We start from the raw sequence: 21,919 nt of genomic DNA, 5'->3' as shown, positions 1-21,919 counted from the left end.
GCTGGGTCTATCTGCCTCTCTCTTCATTCCCTCATCCTTGTCTGCCAGGTTTTCTTCCCTCTGTGCTCCCTCCTTTCTCCCTCCTCTTCCTGTCCTAATTCTACTTGTCGATCTCTCTCTCTCTCTCTCTCTCTCTCTCTCTCCTTTTCTTCCCTCTACCTCATTCCTACTTTGGGTTTACCACACAAAGCCACAGACTGAGTGGCAGAAAGTTTATAAAAATCACGGTAAAAGTTCATAAAGTTTAACGTAGGTTGTTTGCTTTTTGACGTGCATGTAAATTCTCCCGACGCCGCCAAACTGTTCCCCTGTCCCGCTCTGACCAGATGAAAACACAGAGCGGTGCTTCTAATCTGGGCGCTGTGTTGAGTCTCACCATCTCCATGTCTGCGCCGGCTCGGTGACGCCCCAGAGAGCCCAGGTCCACCTGGCTCAGCAGTCCAGTCTGGTGGACTGGTCTCAGGCTCCGTGCACCGCTCTGCTGGCTGAGAATTGGAAAAAAGCATAAATACATATTAATACATGATACAGAGGCACAATTTCAATGATTTCCAAGTACAATTCATACGAAATTATAGATTTATGAAGAGTTATCCTGACCTTGGGTGGTGTAGGTGTTGGTGGAGCCCTCGGCGAGGAGACAGGGGACGGATAATGCCCCTGTGGCGGCCTCGTGGGGAAAGGTCCCTCTTGTAGTCCCTCCCTGCTGGAGACGTGGGACGTGAGAGAGGGGAGAGTGGCGAGAGGTGACCACGGGAAGGCAGCTCCCTCCTGGGGGAGAGATCTCGCCGGTATCCCCCCGCACACCCCAGGTCCCTCCTGGGGGAGATGTGACGCAGGGGGGAGATATCCCTCCGGGGGGAGAGATGTCTGGCTCGGGGAGACAAGTCCCGACGAGGGGAGAGGTATTGGCGAGATGAAGGTGAAGAGGAAGGAGAGATTGTGGACGGGGAGCAGGAGGGGTCCAGCCCGGGGGAAGACAGACGGGAAGAAGGGGAGGAGAGGTCTGGGGAGGGGACAGAGAGGTCTTCATCCATAGAGGAGGAGGGTGGAACCAGCAGCCTGCTCCCCAGCATCCCCTGCAGGCCTCGCTGGTAATCTCTCCCGGCCTGATCGCTGTGAGCCGCCTGCGGTGTGATCTGGATGCTCGGCACGGTGGTGAAGTAGCCGAACAGCGGCGGCTTGCTGTTCCCGAGCAGGTCAGAAGCAGAATGATGGGAGAGACGGTGGGAGGGCGGCGCGGGGTGGGAGGCGGCCACAGCTGTGACGGACAGGGAGGGAAAGCTGTAAGGCTGCGGGCTTGTCGAGCGCGAGCGTGTTTTGGGGGTGGAGTCGCCGTCGTAGTCGTCTTCTTCGTCGTCGTCGTCGTCCACCTCATCGCCGTCTTCCTCGGAGTCGTCGGCGTCTGAGAACTGGTGCTCTGCCATGGAGCCTCTGGGAACCTTCTCAGAAGCTCTCTGACCTTCCTCGCCCACATCTACGGGAGAAAGCAGAGGGCAGATATGAGGGGGTGGAGCCAACTCAAACCAATACATAGAAACCAGAACCTTCTGACTCTGACGTCTTTTAAGTTTGCTGTCAGTTTCTTTGTCATCAATTTTAATTTGATTCTTTTGCAAATTTCACCAGATGCCTCTTGGAGAAGCATCGGCCATTCTGAGCCAATAGAGCTGAGTGCTAAGGGCGGAAATCAAATCCACTAACACTGGACTACTTTTCCAGTTAGTCTCTTATATACAACAGTTTTTCCCAAAACCACAAATGTTTACGTCTCAATGACTGACTGATTTACTGTAGCTCACTTACTCACTCCCAAAAAAAAGCCCTCTCTGCCGGTGTCAGTGTGTCTGTGTGTGTGTCTTAATTAGATGCCAAAGCTGAGCCAACACACACTCTAGGGGTCGAGAGAGCGAGCGGGAAAGAGTGAAAGCGAGGCAAATAAAAAACCTTGTTAAAGCTGTTATTTACAATTTCGGAAAACTTCATGAAAGTTATTCACTTTGGTGGAGAAATAACACCAGCTACCCGTAAAATGTGACGAAAATCCACTTCATTTCTTTGCTCAGCTGTTCAGAGAGCTTGCGGTGGCATTAATCAGCTGACGAGCATTTCATTTCATATTATTTTCCACGCAATATTCCCAGATATTGATCTTGCTGCCGCCCGCACCACTTCCCTCCAGTAATTCACAGCTTCATTATCCGTAAATCAAAAGTCTTTAACGGGACGCTTGATCCTCTGTTGGCACGGACAGGCTGGCTCAGCTGCTGGCACACACCGCACCGTTGCCAGGCCTCCCAGTCCGTCCAGGACAGCTGACGACTATTTATTATTTGTGAATATTTCCCGGAGAGTCAATTTCATCCCGCAACATCTTCGCGAGCGATCATGTTCGGATTTTCTCCACATTAGCTGATTAATGGGGTCGGCTCCTGGTCGCCCCCGAAGCTCAGGCGATGACAACTACTGTATTTGTTGCTTTGACAAGTATTTTAGGGAAAATAAAATTGACGATTGTGGCTTTGAAAGAGGAGACTCGGCGCATAACGCGTGCTCATGGGAATATTTGGAAATAATGAGAGACCGGGCTGTGGTTGTTTGACACGAGTCGCAGCTGTCAGGAACGGCTCTGCTTTTCATTACGCAAACTGCCTATGTACAGCATCGCCCCGGGAGACGCACTTCACGCCGTCCTACTTCCACTGCGTCCTCTCTCTCCTTTCCGTCTCCTTTTTCTGTGTCTCCTACCTGCTTCGTCTGCCTCTGTATCCTCCACTGAAGACATAGACACGCCCAATTCCAGACACTTTTTCATATGAGCCTTGGACTTCATGTGCTTGGTCAGGTTCCCTAGAACACACGCACACACACAAACACAGACAGAGACCATCATGTAAACCATTTAATGGCCCTCCACATGTCTTACTGGAAATGAGAGCTTGTTTGGCTGCACAACTCATCAGCACAGGAGAGAGAGAGAGAGAGAGAGAGAGAGAGAGAGAGAGAGAGAGAGAGAGAGAGTGAAACGGAAAGAGAAACATGCAGACTAGTTTAACCACCAAATTATATTTACAAATTATATGTCATTTGTACATAATATGATTGACTCAATCTGCGGTGAACTCTGCTTGAACTGGATGAATATAAGGACAGATATATAAAGAGTAATGGCTTCTCTAATATAGACTGTATATCAAACAGATGATGGCCTTTAATGTAGAACCATCAGCCTCCCTGCTCCAACTGTCAAAAGACTTGTTTTTACTCCTCAATGTTGATCTAGACGTACATTGAAGACAGGAAGTCGGGGGCTGTTGCTCACCTTTGGTCTTGAAGGCAAAGTTGCAGAACTTGCAGACGTACGGTCGGACGTCGGTGTGTGTTCGGATGTGTTTCTTCAGCATGCTGGGTTTCTTGCAGCGGATGCCGCATTCCTCGCAGATGTATTTCCCCCGACCACGGCCGCGAACGTAGACGTAGTCCTCGTTCGATTTGTACCTGGAAAAACAGACAAGTAAGGAAAGATTTAAGCAAAACAAGTCGTTGGGGGAACGAAAGAAGGTTTATTCATATTTCTATATCGTTGCTGAATTGCCCGTCGCTCTCCTGCACAGACAGGTCAGAGGTCAGGGTTGGACCTAGAGACGGTACTACAAATGAACCGTCACGCTCAAGGACATTTCTGTAGGGCAGATGCTTGCTGGCAGACACGATCAGCTTGAAGGAGGCTGAAAGAGAAAAAAACAGCCAAAAGGGCTCAGGGGGTGTCGACGCGTTCTGGCTGACAACAGCGGAGAGATTAGAACAGAGATCCCTCCTTTCCTAATAAGGGAGAACAGGGCAGACAGACCTCCTCCAGGACGGGCATAGTGTGTGCTACAGTTCAGACAAGTTCAACAGCAAGTGCCCAAAAGTTTGGAAGGAGACACACTCCTACTGCCACTGAAACAAGTAAGAACAATATGTGTGTATTTGTCTTTAGCTTCTTCCAGGCACTCAAAGTAATTTATGACAAAACGTGAACAGAGGGACCCAAAGATCCTCCAAATTTCATTTATTTGTGGTCCCTCTGGTGGCTAAGGGTCTCTAAGCAGCCACTTTGCTCCTGCCTAGCGCTCCCCCCCCACTGCTCCTCTCTCTGGTATTTACGCCACAGCCCGGCCCTTTTATTTCCTGAAGAAAGTAACCACAGTCCTGCTGCTAAGCCCTCATATTCACTGTCAGACACAATTTTCGGTCCGGTGAAAAGCTTTGGGTGAAACACTGGACGCTCGGCAGAGGGGTGAGGTCGTGTCCATATGAGTGCGTCAATCAGGGATATAGATTTTGCCTGTCATAACATCATATCAAGGTTCTTTTGGAGTGGAAAAAAAAAGGCTCTTCTTTGCGGTGAAATAGTAAAAATGTCTGATGAATTGTGGGACTGTGCCACTTCCTGTCCTGTCTGCAGTGGCTGGAGGAGGAGGAGGAGGAGGAGGAGGAGGAGGAAGAGGAGGTAATGAGTAGTTCAGGACTGCATGTGTTAAACAAGGTCAAATATCAGGTACATCAAACAATCTCGTCTGCATCAGCAGGAAGAGAAAAAAAATCAAAACGTCTTTCAACTCCACCGCAAAGTGGGAAATACCTCCGAACGCTCGTCTGGGTCTAGACGTTTACACAGCTGCGGCCCGTTATGAAAATGAATTATGATGATTTATTTTATTTTATGCAATTTGATTTTATTCACTGCACATGGTAAGACAATAAAGTCCCTTCCAAAACCGGCGAGGAGTTGAGTAGATGGAGGGAAGTAAAGCCGGTAATGCATTCATGTCCTCTGCCAAAAACATTGTGAACTTTGTGTATTTCTGTCATACCGCAGATTCTGAGCCTGTAGGGGAGAGACTCGGTGTGTGTGTGTGTATGCTTTTGCGCACGTGACCTGGGGTGTGTGTTTCCAGACTACTTGTATGTAATATGTCCTGTATGTGGATGCTTTAATCCACTTATTGCTCCCAGTGTCCTTTGGGAACAGCAGAGAATTACTTCACTGTCTGTTGCCTTTAATAACAGCGTGTGTGTTTTTGCATGCGCGTGTGTGTACGTGTGTGTTTGAGCGTCTGCACCACTGTTCCATTCAGCAACCTTGGTGTTATTGGCTCTACTGTAAGCCTATAAAATATTATGATACTGCAGGAATGTCTCTCACAACAGGGGTTTCTTGCTTTAACTCCCCAATGCAAACGTTATTTGACCGTTTACAGTACATTTAGGGCAAATTCCTGTGCGTCCTACGTGGAAAATAAGCTTCTTGTGACTCGTGTGCAAATTCACAGTAGGACACGAACAAAACCCTCTGCGCGTTGTCTGTCGTTAAAGCAGGGTTCATGTATCAAAGGCACAGGTGTTCAGTTTGGCCTTGAAAATGGAAAACTATGCGGGGTAATCACACAGAACATAAGCAAAACTCATTAGCAGGGTGACGGTTCAGCGAGAGTGGATGGAAAGCACTATAAAATAATAAAAATAGAAAAACGTTAAATAGATTTTTAAGAGAAAGGCTAATAATCTGTTTAAACACGGGAAAAAAACATACACACTTCATATAAACCTAATAAAAGGGAAGAAAATCTCCTCTTCGCAGTGACATAAACAAACAACAATCGCTACGGTTACTGCAGCTCATATAAACACAATGTGAAACTACATTTAAATACGACTAATGAAGGACAGATTTCTCTTCACGCCAGGCTGTAAAAAAACCGAGAGGAGGGATTATGAAAGTGGACGACCAATTATGCGCCATGCAGCTCGGGGGTTGTTAGCGTGTGATGTCTTTACCAGGCTCACGCTCTGCGCCCCGGCTTCCACGTGTGACGAATTGAGCCCAGAGAACGGGCGGTAAAACGGGTTTACAAAGGGATCAGTCTTTTTTTATTCGCTAAGAAGATTTTCGGATTAATCCAAATGAATCACTTGTCCTCAAAGTTCATACTTGGGCCATCTGTGTTCATTTGTGTTTGTGAGTGTGGAGCTGTGAGCAAAGTGAAATATATATTTTGAAAGCCCTTTGAGGTGAAAAGGTGACTTGTCTCGTCGCCATCTTGGCCCCGGTTGTACTTATGAACGTCAGAAGCAAGCTGACAACGTTATTTTGATCATTAAAACTTCTAAGCTTATTGATTGATTGATGCCTTTCTACTACTTCAAATCAAATCTAAATCCTTTCATTGGGCAGGAAACCCGGAATGTATATGGCGGCCAAAAGATCTAATCAATTGTTCCAAGCGCATGAGATGATCTGTCCACCGGTTTCACGGAGCCAGACAGGCTGAACAAACACCGGACTCACCCGCCCTCGAAGATCTTGATGCGGGTCGGCTCGGCGGCAGGTTGTTTGGCCGAGGCCTCCTTCTCCACCGGCTCCTCCTTCGAACGCTCCCGCGAGACGACTCCCTTCATCTTCCTTCCAAAATTACTGACATCCACTGGCATCAGCTCGGGCTTCAGCTGGAGAGGAGGGAAACGGAGGAAGAGGGGAGCGAGACGGGAGCAGACGTTTGCACAGGAGAGAAGAGGAAAGGAAAGTTTGTGAACGCTTGCCTCGCTGTATTGTGCATAAGGTTTTGTCTCCATGTAAGTTTCTTATGTCTATATTTTTCTATTTCAGTACATACCTGATCAAATCTCAGCTTCCAGGCCACAGAGGAGACCAATTTTCCGGAGCTGGCTCGTGACATGGCTGCTGTCGTGTACATTTGATCGGTGTTACTCCTCTGTTTGGACCTCAGCAGGGCCAGTGAAGCCTTGGTGCTGAGGTTCAGAGGGTTGGGATTGTACGAGCTCACACACCAGGAGCTGTAGACGGAGCTACGCGGGGAGATTTGGTTGCTGTTTGGTTTAGTGTAATTCAAGAAACACCAACTGACTCGGCTGGTGGTGCGCAGGCTGGGGAACTGGAAAAACTGCTGGACGTCCGATACGTCTGTCAATAGGAGCGTCCCTCCAACTACTCCGGACGCTCCTGCACTCTGGTTGCCAGCGAACTGAACCAGCATGCTAACTGGGTTTTTACTGGATGTGGGCTGCTTTGAAGTGTCACTTTCCTCTTCGTCGTTCAAGGAAATCATGGACTGGGGGCTGGAGCTTGGCTCAGGGGCAGAATCGTCGACATCGAGCTCCTCCGGGGAGTCCCGGCCACCTGATACTGGGGAGCGGTCGGTGATGATCTGCAGAGGGGGAGTGAAGCTCTCTGCCCGGGGGACGTCAGGGAGGTGCGGGGCGGAGAAACGGACGGGGATGGAAATCTTGGCAGCACCAGAAAAGTCACTTGATGGCGGAGATGAGGACATTCTTTCAGAATCGTCCATGGAGTCTTCACTCTTCAGAGGGTTGAGCTGACCTCTGCCCTGCCGTTTCTCCAGCTTGCTGCTGGTTTCAGTCCCACTGAGCTCGACGGCGCTCATCTCCTTTACAATCTGCCCATACATTCTCTCCTCCTTCACCCTTTTCTGCTGCTTCGTCTCACTGAAAAGCTCCAGAGAGCTGGCAGGAGAGAGCATGCGCTTGCTGCCTCCAATGCCAGACCCCGAGGCATCTGTGGTGGATATGGTACCTGATGTCAATGACAGCGGGATCCCTGTGTTCAGGCGTTGCTCTGGCAGAGTGTCTGAGAGCTTCCAGAGTGGGTAACGTGCCCCATCAGTCTGTCCCAGGAAGTGCGATAGGTTGAAACCACCTCCGATTCCTCCAGGCGGCTTGCTGACACCAGCAACACCAACGGGGGGAGACATGTTACTGTTATCAGCACAGCCCAGCCTGACAGAGCTCACCCCTTGTGTGGCGCCGGCGTGGGTAGTTATCAGCTGGCTAACACTGGTGTATGTAACGCTACCGAACGATGGCACGTGGGTTTGTATCCGCACAGGAACCACCATACTCGGTACGGAGGCCTGGGAACCCAAGTTCTGGGTTGCAAAGACGGGCTGGACCTTCTGCAGCAACATGGTGGCGGCGGCGGCGGTAGAGCTGGGATGCTTGGAGGAGAGAAGACGTTGCTGCGACAGAGGAGACGAGCGAGACGACGGGGAGTCGTGCGGCTGCTGGTCGTGGATTTGTTGCAGGGCGTGAGGCTGTTTGTGGTGTGTGTGTGTCGACAGGCTGCCCGGTGATCTGATGTGAAGCTTCTGGAGCTGCTGCTGGGTCTGGAAGGTGAGATGCTGTCTGGGTGACTGACCGGCCTCCTGGCTCCAGTAGAGACCGGGCTGTGGATATGACAGGTAAGGGGGACCGCCCTGGTACTGTTGAAGGACCTCCTTGTTCAGCACCTCCTGACCTGGATACTCTCCTTCAGACGATGAGCCCTGAGTGTGCAGGCGATGCTGATGGGATCTACGACGCCAAACAGATGAAATATTCTTCTTCACATCATTTCATTAACAGCAGCAGCCGCTTTAACAGTCGCATTGGAATAGAAGGGATACCTGGCATAGAGAGGTTCATCCTGTAGACTATCTTCACTGATGCTCTTCTGGAGGTGATGCTGATGGTGCTGTTGGTATTGTTGAGGCCCTGAGCATGGATATCAAACAATATTAGAATGTAGAATGACATGTTTTATGTGTTTTTATGTATCTTTCATCTTCGAAAGTGTTTTAAGGTGCAAACGAGCGTTGAACTTCCAACCTCCTGCTTTATCCGGTGCCTTGTTTAGGGTGATGCAAAGATTTTCCTCAAAGCTTCTTAATTCCATCTAAACATGACTTATTGCTCGTTCAAATCGGCACGCTGCTTCAATATTCTACATTGAACCGACTTGTTATCATGACACTGTGAGGAAATATTGGATAAAAATAGCCCCTACATAAAATGTCCTCCTCTTCAGCGTGACTATATTTACCCAGGCCATACATGATGTACTCGCAGGATTGAACAGCACACTCTAAGTGCTGTGAGATTCTCAGACTTGGCTTACCAACACCGCTAATGCCAACCCTCTTGGTTCTGCCAGACACGTCCCCGCTGCCGTACACGGGTCCGGCCGGGCCAGGCCACACCCCGTGTTCCAAACTCTCCTGTTTGACTGACATCTCAGAACCCACCGGCTCCTGGGCGACGGCCTCTGGATAAACACTGAGTGAAGCCTGAGGCCAGAAGACAGATGAACACGTGTGTAAACAAGGACGTAGTGTGGGCAAAAGACAAAGAATGATCCTTATCATAGTGAGTGGAACATGATACTACTCAGATATGTAAATACTGGGTTTGTTTTGCGTATCTCCACCATTTGAATTGAAGATATGATGGACTAGGAGTAAATATAAGCATAGGTGTATTATCACAGTAGTGCATGGTCCAGTGTAGGTGGCATTAGGTGAAGTTGGTGAGGGAGGACTCAAATCTAACTGGTGAGCAAGGCGTAGACAAGTTACTATCCTACCTGTCGGACGAGAAAGCCACGTCGGCGATCCTTGGATGAGTCGCTGGAGTAAAGCTCTCCCTGTCTGGAGGAGGACAAGCTGCCGTAGTCGAAGGATTTGCTGCGCATTTCGGGCAACTCTGTGGGCAGCGTGCACGGGGCCTGCTCCGACGAAGACCTCCTCATCTCTCTCTGCTGGTGATGGCCGGAATGACCGCTGCCCGGCACCGTCAGGAACTCGGACGGCTTGGCTCCTCCGACGCAGGCCGATGAATCGTCCTGGTTCAGAGTGAAAAGAAAAAAGGAGATTTGTGTGATGATATTATGGCATTGAGGTTCGAAAACCGTAAGCAGAATTTACAACTAAAACTATCCAATAACCACTTGGAGGGTGTATCTACTCAAAACTACATCTGCAGAGATAATGTGATACCTGTTTGGTGGGGGAAGCAGATTTCAGCACTTCATCTCGGTCAAAGGACATCGAGAAGGAGGAGGAGTGAGACAGATTGCTCTCCTGGCTAGGGCTGCGAGACAGGCTGGTGCATGTTGATTCAAAGCTGGATTCCCCAGACGAATGCTCCATGTCTGCCAGACGCAGCCTCTTCTTTTTGGGAGGGAGCTTCTCCGACGGCATCTGGGAGAGGGTGTCGCTTCTTTGCGGCAGCTGGAACTCCTCTATCACGTGCTGCTGCTGCTTCTCCGGTTCCTTAGCCATTGGGGCGTCTGTGTCTTTCTCTGGCTTGTCCGGCTCTACCGTCACCCTTATCTCAGGGACTTGGATGTTGGGTTGCCTGACTAGTTTGTGGGAGATGTTGTAAGGTTGGCCGGGGGAGGCTGCAGCTGACGACGAGGAGAGAGAGGCTAGGTCACTGTCACTCTGTGGCTGCTGCTCCATGTTCTCTGTCCTCATCTGGACAGACTCTGGACTCAGAGCATCCTCAAAGATGTCCGTGTCTGACTGTTCGGAATACTGGCTGGATAGAACCTTATCTGCAGGCTGGTACCCCAGCTGCTCAAAGGACTCCGATTTCTCAAATGAACTGGGCCGGCTGAGGGAGTTGGTGTGCTGAATGACTGATATGACGTTACCGGCTGCCTTCCTGCCCTCAGAGTCGGGGAACAGTGCGATGTCCTCTGAGCACATGCTGGCACAGGTATCAAAGCTGTCAGACTGGCTGTGAGCACTGTGAAGAGAACCCTTCCCCGTCGGTGTACCCCTTGACCCATCTAGACTGCTTTGTTTGAACTCATAATCCCCTATCATCTCCACGGAACCACTACAGCTGCTGTCACAGTGGCCCGGGCTGTCTTCCTCATCACCTACGCTCTTCTCTATCCTTCTTTTCCTCGTGGCATTTTCTGACACGCTGACCTTATTAAAGGGGCTGTAGGCGATGTGGTCTTGCACTCCCGGGCCGCGCTCACCTATCTTCATCCCTAAAGACGACGCTATATTCTTGGGCATGTGTCCGTGACCCTCAACCTCTGCCATGTGGGCTTCGTTGGCTGAATGCTCGAAGGCGGCTTGTCTCGTGAGCCTGCGAAGCCCCGCTGGGTAAAAGACATCGTCTGACGTCATCATCTCGTCAAAAGAGTGACTGCCTCGAATGCCCGGGGGAACGCTGAGGTTTGTAGGGGAGGAGGTTGGCATGGAGTTACTCCTAATGAGATGCGCAGAATCTGAGGGAGGCTCTAGAAGCCCTGTGCTGCTCTGACAGGGACCTGTTGGATACTGCTTAGGATCTCCAGAGATGCCTACATCCCCACGGAAACAGATAGGATCCTCAGATATCTTTCCCATATCCAGCATAGCGCCAGATTGCTTAAAGGTAGCCAAGCTGCCGGGATCCGCACCGGCCATGCCCACTGTGATAGACTGTCTGGATCGAGAAGTGGGTCTGTAGTACCACGTCCGACCAAACATGATCTCCTCGTACGACTTGACGTTGGTGTTGGGAGGGCTGATCTGCTGTTCTGCACTCTCAGAACGGGAAAAATAGCCAGAGTCTGTGCTGCCTTTGCTGTGAGGACTTAGGAGGTTTAGGGACTGGGAGATGTCCGACTCCTGGCCTTTCTTCTCGGTCAGCCTCAGCGCCAGCCGCTGCTTGATGGTGGGTGAGTCGTCCAGCATGTGCCCCATCCTCCCAGCCTGCGAGACCATCATGTGGTGCGACCCCTTTATGTCTGGAAACGGAGGGCACTCCATCCCCGTGGAGGGGACTCCGCTCAGCTTGGGGACGATGAGGATAGGCACTTTCATAGAGCCCATGGACAGCTCTTCTGCTGAGTCGGCATAAGCTGGCTCTACACCACCTACACGTAGAGAGACAGAACATAATGGAGTGGGGCACAAAACAGAAGATCGAGATGAAGCAAAGACTTGAATTGAGCAGAGAGAAAAAGAGAAGAAGTATTTGAAGAGAGAAGATGTTATGTCATTACCTGTATTCTTGTCGGCGTCAAAGGAAATCTGTGGGATGGGGCTGTCCTTCTCAGTCAACACGCTGCAGTCCTCCACACAGTCCTCATCTGTGTCAGTGCTCTGTTCTCCATCTGAGTGGACCTCAGTCTCGCCCGCCGGGGACGCCTGGTCCACGTCGCTGCTGCGAGCCACTGCCAACTCTGAAAATGGTACGAGTCCCGCCTTGATGGCATGAGCGTGGGATTTACGGTGCTTGTAAAGGTTGCTCTTTGTTTTGAAGGAGAAGCCGCACGGTACGCAGGGATACGGCCTTTCCCCGGTATGTGAACGAATGTGCTTCTTCAGAACGCTGGGCTTGGCGCAGGCCCGGCCGCAATAGTGACAGATGTATTTGCCGGGCTTTTTGGGTTTCTGCTCTTTTTTGCCGTAGCCCTCCTCCACAGGCTCTGGGCCCGACTGAGAATACTGTCCGAAAGAGCTGGGTAAACTGGGGGATTTTTGCCTGGGAAACCTCCCTGCCCCGGCCCCGTGCGGGTGCGTGTGTCCTGGGTGTCCCACGGGAAACAGGTCATCTGAGGGAAGCTGACCAGCAAACGGCCAAGCGTGAGCCTCCAAGCCCGGCTGGGGTTTGGCTCCTGAGAGAAAGCGCTCTGTCTGGGGGTGCTGAGGGTACGGGTGACCCAGCTGGTAGGAGTACCCTCCAGGGAACCCCTGGGCAAAGCGCCCTTGGGGGTCTTGAGATGGCGGGCCTCCTACCGCCCCGACTGCAGACGGTCCTGATAGTAGCTTTCCAGAATTCCCTGTGATTGCGTATTTCTGCAGGGGTGCTGATCCGCCGGTAGCACCGCCTGGCAAACTCTCACGGTGCTTTGTATCCGGGTCAGCAAAAGTGCTTCGTTTGGTGGTGGCAGAGGGCTCAGATGCCCATTTCCTCTGCAGAGGTGCCTTCTCCCTCACCGTTTCTTTATTTGGGCATTTCTGCCCACTGGCAGCTGAGTCATGAGCTTCCATTTCTGTGTGATGCTCTTTTTTTATTAAAAGAGGGGGGAGTAAGGGGGGTATGGAGGGGACTGGGATGGTGGTTTGTGAAGTGTTACAAGGTCCCAGAACTACCAGGCATGGTAGCTGAAGCTTTCAGGGCTGCCTATACTTTCACAGAAACAGGATGTACCTGTCCATGGCTGATACACAACGATTGTTGAGCCAGGTTGGAAACAGGAATTGGGAAGTGTAAATAAAAGTGCCGCTTTAGAAGAAAACATGAGAAATGTCTCTCTCCTCTTGCAATGATGAAAACCCACTAATGTCACTGTGCATTGTTTGTCGGTCCAGTTCATCCAAAGGATCCTTGAGTGATCTGGAAAAGGTAGAAATGAAAGAACAAATTAGCTATATAATTAAAATTAAGCCAGGGAAATCATCATCGTGCAGCTTGTGTAACATTTTAAACTGCACAACCCGTCACCTACTTTGTCAGGCAACCTAGAAACACCAGGGCCATCTTTTATATTCTACCCATCAGTGAATTAACGCCAAAGACTCAAGCTTCGTACAATAACTAATACACTATTATGTAAGGAATATGTTTAATAGCTTTCCGAAATTAAGGTTGCCAGTGCACTGCCAGTGTAATTGAAGGCTAAATACTAACTTTTCTTCTCTGGAAAGTGCTTGTAGATCCTGTTGTTGTAGCTTCAAAAGTCATTCAGTTTTGCTCTAACTGGGAGGAAGAGAGAGAAAGCTAATTAATCTTTTTTTGTAGAAAATCATCGTAAAGTCAATGAATTCATTGATGGCGATGAAGCTGCCGAACGACAGCGGCATCTCTCTTTATCATCTGGCTAAGTGCAACACAACACCATGTACAACACCGGGATACAATAAGTGATGTCCGCTCGGTGTGCGCAAACGTAAATGTCAGCGATTGCTCAGTTAGTTTCTTCGCTATCCATCTGTGCTTTTGCCTTTTCAAACCTGTCCTCCCCCTGCCCTCCCTTCCTCCCTCCCTCCCTCCCTCCCTCCCTCCCTCCTTCCACTCAGTGACTCACTGATGCAAAGCAAACCCACACTGTTCCTAAAAAGACACAAAGCTTTATAAATAGCACTGTGGAAGTGACGTCGGTATGTCATAATGTGTGTAGGCGTCCAAAAATGCCAAGTCGAAACGCAGCCATCAGCTCTAGCACCTTTCCTTCCTCTCTGGGGTGTCATGGTTTGATCTAACTTGCTATGCACTCAGTAAAATGCCGGTAAGCACACACACACACACACGAACACACGCACATACACATTCAGACACACACACGCACACAAAGAGATTGTACATGCAAGCATTGAAGTTGCACTGCAAACACTGCAGAATCCCATCAAGATGGATTGTGTGTGTATTTGTGTGTGTGTGCTTCCGTTGTTTTAACGTTTCTTAACCATACTAACACCTGCCAGCAGAATAAGCACAAAACCGCAGAACTCACACACATACACACACACACACACATACACACACACGCACATGCTGAAATTGCATTTTTGCTCTGTATTTCCTCATTGCAGGGTTTAAACACCCTCCCTCGCACTCTGATTGCGACACACATAAACACTTACACACACCAACGCACTCACTCACACACACACACACTGCGGCCTCTGTGTTGGTAAGCAGGGCTCAGTGACGTGTGTGTCTGGGGGCCCAACGTGAGGTCTAAAAATAGCACCTGAGGAAAAAATTGCAGTATTCTTAGCACCAGGAACTTTGACTTTGTGTTACCTTGTTGTTTTTTTGACACGCGCACAACCTCCACGCACACACCCGGACACACACCAGAGACACGCGCAATCAGTGTCAATATTTTTTAATGCTTCTCATGGTGTTGAGTTCAGGAATGTGGCGTTAAAAACCGAAGACTCGGGATCAAATTCTCTCTCATTTGGCCGTACGGCAGTGGGCGGATCAGCTGACACCAGGGCCTGAAAACACGGAGGCGACCTGCTCTGACGTAGGTTCACATTCAAGCCGGAGCTGTTTGTACTATCCTGAGGCGAGTAATAGCTTCACCGGAATAAAGTGACAATAAATGAAGCCTCTCGCTGTGCCTGGAGGGACTCGCACGTCCAAAAACGCCTCCAATATGGCAGGAACAAACTCCGCTCGGATGGCTGTGAGATTGAATCATTCCTTTATTTAAAACCACCAAAACCATTAAGATTGGCCTGCGCTTCAGAAACAACAGAAGCAGCAGCAGCGTCTATTTATAAAGCATCATATATTAGCTTTCGCCTCCACTCAGCTCATCTGTTACATGGAAAAGGCAGCCGGTCTTAATATTGACGTTATAGCTTTCTCTTTTTTCCACCAGACGCCGGAGTCCGTCGCATTAAAAGGAACATGCCGGAGTGTGTGTGTTGCTGGTTCGCTACTTCCTTAAAAAAAAAAACAAATCGGATAAATAGCGGCTTCTGTGCGAATCTGGATGAAGAATAAGAGACGTTCCGCATTCCAAAAGGCTTTCGTGCAAATGTTTCTCAGCCAAAAACTGACCTCATACTATGAATTCTGTCTTCAAATCTTAACAAATAAGAGAATACAAGACTTAGTTTCACTTTTTTATGTCCCCTTGTACAACATTTTTGGAAGGAACGCATTACAAGACACCTTTAAGATGATTTGAGCAGAGTCTGAGTCAAACAATAGAGCTTTAATAGAGAGATACACAATCCACCAGCATCAACACAAAGGAACTTCTGATCCTGGTTACGGTACATTAAGAGTTTTTGTATCGCCGCTGCATTATGTTATACTTCCGAGCGTTCACCTGATACGGGAAGACAAAGATCACCTTCAGGAAATGATCCGCCTCCAAAATAGGAGCTTCATAAGTCGCGTAAAGCAAGTCTTTTCTTAGATGGGAGGGTAAACTCGTCTCAAACTTAAGCTAACAATGAACAATGTGACGTTGCTATGGTTGAAGCTGGACGCCACAGAAGAACAATGTCTCATTATCGCTATCCCTTATCTTGACACCTATCTGACCTCCTCATTCACACGCCGGTGAAAACAGCAATAAGTTCTTAATCCTACAGTTAAAACGGGGAGTAGCCGCAGTTTAACCTTATGTAAGAAACTAGTTTTGTAAGTGTTGAATGGTGGCCGTGTGCAGCGTGAGTGGGAGCTGCTAGTGAATGGCTTACATAAAGCTTTATTCATACTTGCACCGGCACTACCTGCCCCAGTTTGTGTGTGCGTAGGAGAGACGTGGCTACAGGCGTTATTTATTTGACTTGTGTGTTTGTGTGCGTCTGTGTGGGGGCTGGCAAAGGGCAGGACAAGACAGCCAAGTTGTACATAGGGCATGACAAGGCGAAGTGAGTGGCTGTACTTGAAGAGATATAAATAGCGAGACGAGCGCACACACACACACACACACTCATGCACTGTTGCACAAAGTGATTTACCAGAAAGGCTCAAAATAACCAGTTACTTCACACAAAAGGGCACAGATCTGTTTTCATATACAAGGAAATGCATCTGTATGGCATTTTATACTGACCACACGTTCGGTTTAAAAAGTATTTGACCCCCATCTGCAGGTTTTGTGCGAGTGTTGTGAAGCGGTGTGAAAGGTCGCGTCCCCAGAAAAGGACTAAACTGGATCTTGTGTGAGGTAAAAACAACCGCGACAAGTATAAATACAGGTATGACTACGGTCAAGCAGCGGTGAGGAAGAGTGCCTGCACACAGCACAGGAAAGGGGGACAAAGGTCTGGCAACAAAACAAAAAGCTTTGAGAGTCTTATTTATTCATTATGTTGGTACAATCAGGCTAATTAGAAAGCCGCTGTGCCTCGTTACCTCATCGGATCAATGGAACCTGCTCACACTGATAGAGACACAAAAAGGTGAAAAAAACAGGCAAAAGTCATGAAAAAACAATTAAATCTTAAGTCTTCATGAATCCAAATGCCTATTTTTTTAAAGTGGTGCACTCAGGCTTATTTTGTCTCGATTATCTTGTGATCTTTGGACATTAAAGTTGCAGTTGTGACATGGACATTATGATTTCTTGATGCAAGTGGTCACATGGACTAATTTGTGGGGACCTTTGGAGTAAACAGGGTGTGTGTGTGTGTGTGTGTGTGTGTGTGTTTGTGTGTGTGTGTGCAACTGGATCACTCTGGATTATGTGTCAATGTTTATAAATCACTTAAGAAATCCTGTGTGTGGATTTAAAGGCACATGGGAAGGAAACGTTTTGCCGATTGGCCCCGGAGACTTATGAACATTTTGTGACCAAAATTTGAACATAAACATAAGGCAAAAAAAATGACTAGCGGACAGGCGTGGATGGATGGCGTGGGCGTGGATGCGTAGTCGGAGGGCGTCTGCACAGATGCACAGATGCACAGACGTCTGCAGCAAGTCGAGCGGCGCAACGTTTACTTGGAAAAGGGTGGAGACACAGCGGGGCTGCCCACAAGCAATATAATCACACTGTGGGGAACTAACTCAACAACAACAACTCAACAAAAAGAGGTGTGATTTTTATTTTTTTCACAGACTTACCAAGGTCTGGCTTCGATACGTTAACACACAAACACACACACTAACACACACACTGGAGGTATGAATGCTGTGTAGACATAAACCTTGGGAGCTTTCAGTGACAAGTTAGTGAGCGTGAGTATGTGAGTGTTCACTTGTGCTTCATGAAGGAAGATCCCCCCCCCCCCTCTTTTGCTATGTCTTTCACACACACACACACACACACACACAAACACACACACACTAATAACCTTGCTCCTACAGTTTCTTGTTTAGATATGCAGCAGATAAGCCTCTCATTTACTCTCTGTGAAAGACCCAGATGAGGCTTGGCATCCTGTATGACCGTGTGTGTGTGTGTGTGTGTGTGTGTGTGATTGTGTGTTTACGCGGGTTTGTGCAGTGAGTAGTTATTCTTAAATTGGCATACCAGGGTGCCACATACCAACGAGGAATAGTTGAAATTCCTGTAACACAAACCAGCAATATAGTGTGTGTCTGCATGTGTGTATGTTTGTCATTCTTTTGCCTCTATGCAGCACAATTAATCTTATTTCTAATCACAAAGCGAGTGTAGGCTGCATGTGATGATGATGATGATGATGATGATGGTTGAGTGTGTACCAAAGGGTGAATGAGGGTACAGAAGACACAACAAGGATAAAGATGACTGAATCAATGAGAAGAAGAGGAACCATAGGAACAAGGACACAGATAAGGAAACAAGCATGCAGTAACACAAGGACACAGGACAGCAGGATACAAAATGAACGAGGAAACACAGGAGACGGCACGGTTGCTGGAGAGGAAACAGATGTAGTGGATAGGGCCTATACAAAAGAGAAGGGGACAAGGACACGTGAGAGGGGACAAGGACATGCCAGAGTGGAGACGCATGAGAATGGAGAACGATGCAGGTGAGAGATAATGAAGGATTTTTAAGTGGACATGGTCTATGCAGGGAAGAGTTGGCTAGTATCAGATAACTATACCTTCACTGTATTAAACACACACACACATACACACACACACACACACAGCAAATGTTGGGTTCGTATTTCGGTGTGTGGAGCCGCTGGTGGGTGAACCGTTCTGGTACTTTGGGTGGTCAGACGGTGTGTAAATTATTTAAACGTGTTACTAATGGTTTCCATTCAGTGATTAAACACTATACAGCCAGAGAGAGAGGGAGAGAGGGAGAGAGAGGGACAGAGAGAGAGAGAGGGAGAGAGGGAGGGAGGGAGAAAGAGAGAGAGGGGGGGGAGATGAGTGGGGGAGGGGGAAAAGAGAAACATGACAAGAGATAACAAAGGACGGAGAGAGAGGAGAATGGAGATATCAGGGCGAGAGACAAAGAGAGAGAGAGAGGGAGAGTGAGTGAGAGAGACAGAGAGAGCGCCAGAGAGAGAGAGGGGGGGGCAGCTGGAAGTGTGTTGATCTTTGGCTCGACTTTGTTTGGCCCTGACTGGACGATAACCGCACACACACATACACACATCTCCATTAACAACTTTACCTTTGTTTATACCTGGAGGGGCCAGAAGTTACAGGAACAATACCCTGGACTGAACTCGGCCTGTCTGCGTGTGTGTGTGTGTGTGTGTGTGTGTGTGTGTTTGTGTGTGTGTGTGTGTCTGTGTGTGCTGGGACATTAATAGCTTGAATAACGATTATGAGTGCCGTAGAGCAAGGCACCCCGGCCCAAGCCCCAGCTAAGCGCTCAGCTGCATTCAGGGACAGAACTTCCATCCACACAAGTGCAACTAAAGGAGTAATCCACCACAAAACATACTTTGCTGCGCCCACTCCACCTGCCTCCTGTTTGTGCTCCCCTACAGTTCCCACAATGCCCTCTTCCAAAGAGAGTGACTGGATATTTCTGCGCTCACCTCCTAGTTGTGTGTGTGTGTGCCTGTGTGTGCGTGTGTGTGTGTAGGTGGTGAGAGAGAGAGAACTGGAGCAGCGTAGTGAGACTCACTCGTACAAAACTGTCTTGTAGCTACGTTGGATTCTGATCTATTTACTACTCGCGTGGGCGCCAAAATTGGCCTCCGGTGCCTTTAGCGCGATCGATCGATCTCCTCTCCCCACGTAACTCAAGAATGCTACAGCAAAATGGTGGATCTAGAAGAAGAAGACGAAAGAAGGATGTTTGGACGTTCAGAGTCCAGATTCAATCAAAACGCTTTATTTCTTCATCATTCCAGCTGGTAGATTTCCTGTTAGTTTCTTCCAGTTGGTCCGTGTAGCGATTTATCCTGTAGAACAGTAATAAACATATGCCGCAAACTGTGCCGGGGTTCACTTGGAAATCAAACCAAGAAGGTATTTTGTGACGAAACGACACCAAATATTCAAAAAGGGAGGTTGCCGTTCACCTAACAAAGGGGAAAGTTACAGTTAAGTAATGATGAACTACTCTGCGATGTTCTCGTATGCTTGTTCTCTTATTTTGAAGTTTCCGATGGCACCTTTAGACTCGTACCTCGTCTTACAAACAGCTTTCTGGCGAACAACATCCCAGAATTGATGTTTCCTCTGACCCAAAATAGAAAACGCTTTTTTTCTTTCTTTCCCCCTGAAATCTCATCAGCTGAAACTCATTACTTCACGTCTCCAGAAGTCTGCTCGTTTTGTCATCCAAAGATTTACACTGCCAACTGTCCCTGTGAAAAGAACCATTATTTGTTTTAATTCCGCGCTGTCAGTCGGTGCTCTAAACATAGACAACGCTTTTGGATCTCAATTTGAAAGGGGATGCGGTTGTGAAGATGAAGGCGCGCAAAAACAGAGAGAAGAGGCTCTCCGAAATGACTGACGCCGGCGATAACGCGCCTGAGATGCATCAATTGAACTTGTTCTGAACTGAGCACACACACGCGCACGCACACACACACACACACACACACACACACTTGGGCAGACAGCTTGTAGACAGTGATTTACAGCAGGTAGGAAGTCAATTATGCTACTGGATATTTCTGTCAGTAAAATGTGTGTGTGTGTGTGTGTGTGTGTGTGTGTGTGTGTGTGTGTGTGTGTGTGTGTGTGTGTGTGTGTGCCCTGAATAGAGTATGTGTGTGGGAGGTGGCAGTACATGCAACTTTGCTGAGACAGGATGAGGGGTGTGTGTGAGTGTGTGAGTGTGTGTGTGTGTGTGTGTGTGTGGGAGGAGGAAGTTCTTAGTGTGCCAAGGTTACAGTGCTGCTGGTGAACTGCTGTTATAAAAGCCTCAGTTACACAATGGAAACACTCCAAACTTCAATCTGCTGCGAATCGACGTTTTCATCCATCACTTCACACACCGGACACACACACATTTCAGTTCCATGTTCTCACTGCATCTGTGAATGATCACAGCACGCTTTCCCAAACAATGCTGGGTCTCGCTCCTCGTGACGCCGTTAAAGGTCGACCTGTTCAACACTCTCATTCATGACAAACACACGCTGTAACACACGCATACAGCTTCTGTTGCATTCATGTACCAGGTAAAAGCCATGGGATTTAGAGCTCCGCATTACTTGGGGAATAACTCCCAAATGCTTCGCAGACGGGCAGGGACTGAGAGGAAGAATACAAAAGATCTGAGGACATCTAACAAACTTCAGAATAATGACGTCCAAACTGTCCAGAAGAGTCCGATCAAGGGGTTTGGGGAAGTGCCTTTGAGCAAGACAGAAAAAGTTGAGATCTGTAAAAAGTTTGTGTCTCTCGTTGTTCTATCACACTGCTGGGAATTTCCCATTCAATCACAAGGCAAAACCACCAGAGGAGGACTGGGTTTAATCCCAAGCGTGTGTGTGTGTGTGTGTGTGTGTCTATGTGTTAACATGGGACAATATGTGAGTACATGATTGTGATTTAATTTAGTGTCTCGGTGTGTGCGTGTGTGTGTATAAAGTCATAAAGTCTTGTGAGGTGATGTAACCCGGTGCTCTGTTTCAGCTCTGTCCAATGTACACAGCTGACGTGTGTTTGTGTGTGTGTGTGTGTGTGTGTGTGTGTGTGTGTGTGTGTGTGTGTGTGTGTGCAGTTTCTAGGTCACAGTTTGTGACGTGACTTAGTGACGGTTGTTAACATAAGTAATTTAATTGTGATTACGTTAAATTGTTATGGCATCTAAATGTTTGTTTTGTTAAGTCTACTAAAGAGATAATAATGTGTACACAAATTACACACTCTATTCCATCCAAACTAACAAAGACGTACACAATAAACTCTCCTAACAAATATCATCATCAAATTTGTAACTTCCAGCTGATATTTCCAGATAAATATTTCTGTCTTTATAGTTTGTTTGTCTGTTCTTGTTTATCTTCATGAATGGAAAACTGCATTTACTGTATTGCAGCTGTTCCCTAGAGGCTACAACGGTTCCTTAAAATACACACACACACACACACACACACACACACACACACACACACACACACACACACAACACACACACACACACACACACACACACACACACACACACACACACACACACACACACAAGCACGCATGCACGCACAGGCACGCACACACTGTGGTTAACATAGGAAACATG

General features: G+C 48.3%; 1 protein-coding gene across 6 annotated transcripts in view; it reads right to left on the bottom strand.

Annotated features, from left to right (window-relative positions):
• Positions 1-21,919, bottom strand: part of hivep2a (HIVEP zinc finger 2a) — a 66,530-nt gene that overhangs the window by 4,160 nt on the left and 40,451 nt on the right. For 4 of the 6 annotated variants that reach the window (XM_076155103.1, XM_076155108.1, XM_076155105.1 and 1 more), the window contains 11 exons: positions 11,846-13,182; positions 9,834-11,716; positions 9,422-9,679; positions 8,957-9,125; positions 8,466-8,553; positions 6,660-8,373; positions 6,335-6,492; positions 3,323-3,498; positions 2,749-2,850; positions 601-1,477; positions 377-485 (listed from right to left, as the gene is read on the bottom strand). In XM_076155103.1, the coding sequence (XP_076011218.1) occupies positions 377-485; positions 601-1,477; positions 2,749-2,850; positions 3,323-3,498; positions 6,335-6,492; positions 6,660-8,373; positions 8,466-8,553; positions 8,957-9,125; positions 9,422-9,679; positions 9,834-11,716; positions 11,846-12,836 (6,525 nt within the window). In that variant the 5' untranslated portion in view covers positions 12,837-13,182. Of the gene's footprint in view, positions 1-376; positions 486-600; positions 1,478-2,748; positions 2,851-3,322; positions 3,499-6,334; positions 6,493-6,659; positions 8,374-8,465; positions 8,554-8,956; positions 9,126-9,421; positions 9,680-9,833; positions 11,717-11,845; positions 13,183-13,476; positions 13,546-21,919 lie in introns of all 6 variants that reach the window. The other 2 variants (XM_076155106.1, XM_076155107.1) reach the window with 1 other exon arrangement.

The sequence above is a fragment of the Genypterus blacodes genome, unplaced genomic scaffold (assembly GCF_046128005.1).
Source record: "Genypterus blacodes isolate CSIRO-AG114 ecotype Tasmania unplaced genomic scaffold, CSIRO-AGI_Gbla_v1 ptg000064l_1, whole genome shotgun sequence".
Classification (NCBI taxonomy): Eukaryota; Metazoa; Chordata; class Actinopteri; order Ophidiiformes; family Ophidiidae; genus Genypterus; species Genypterus blacodes.
The sequence above is the reverse complement of the archived record's forward strand: the minus strand, read 5'-3'. Positions and strand labels throughout refer to the sequence as shown.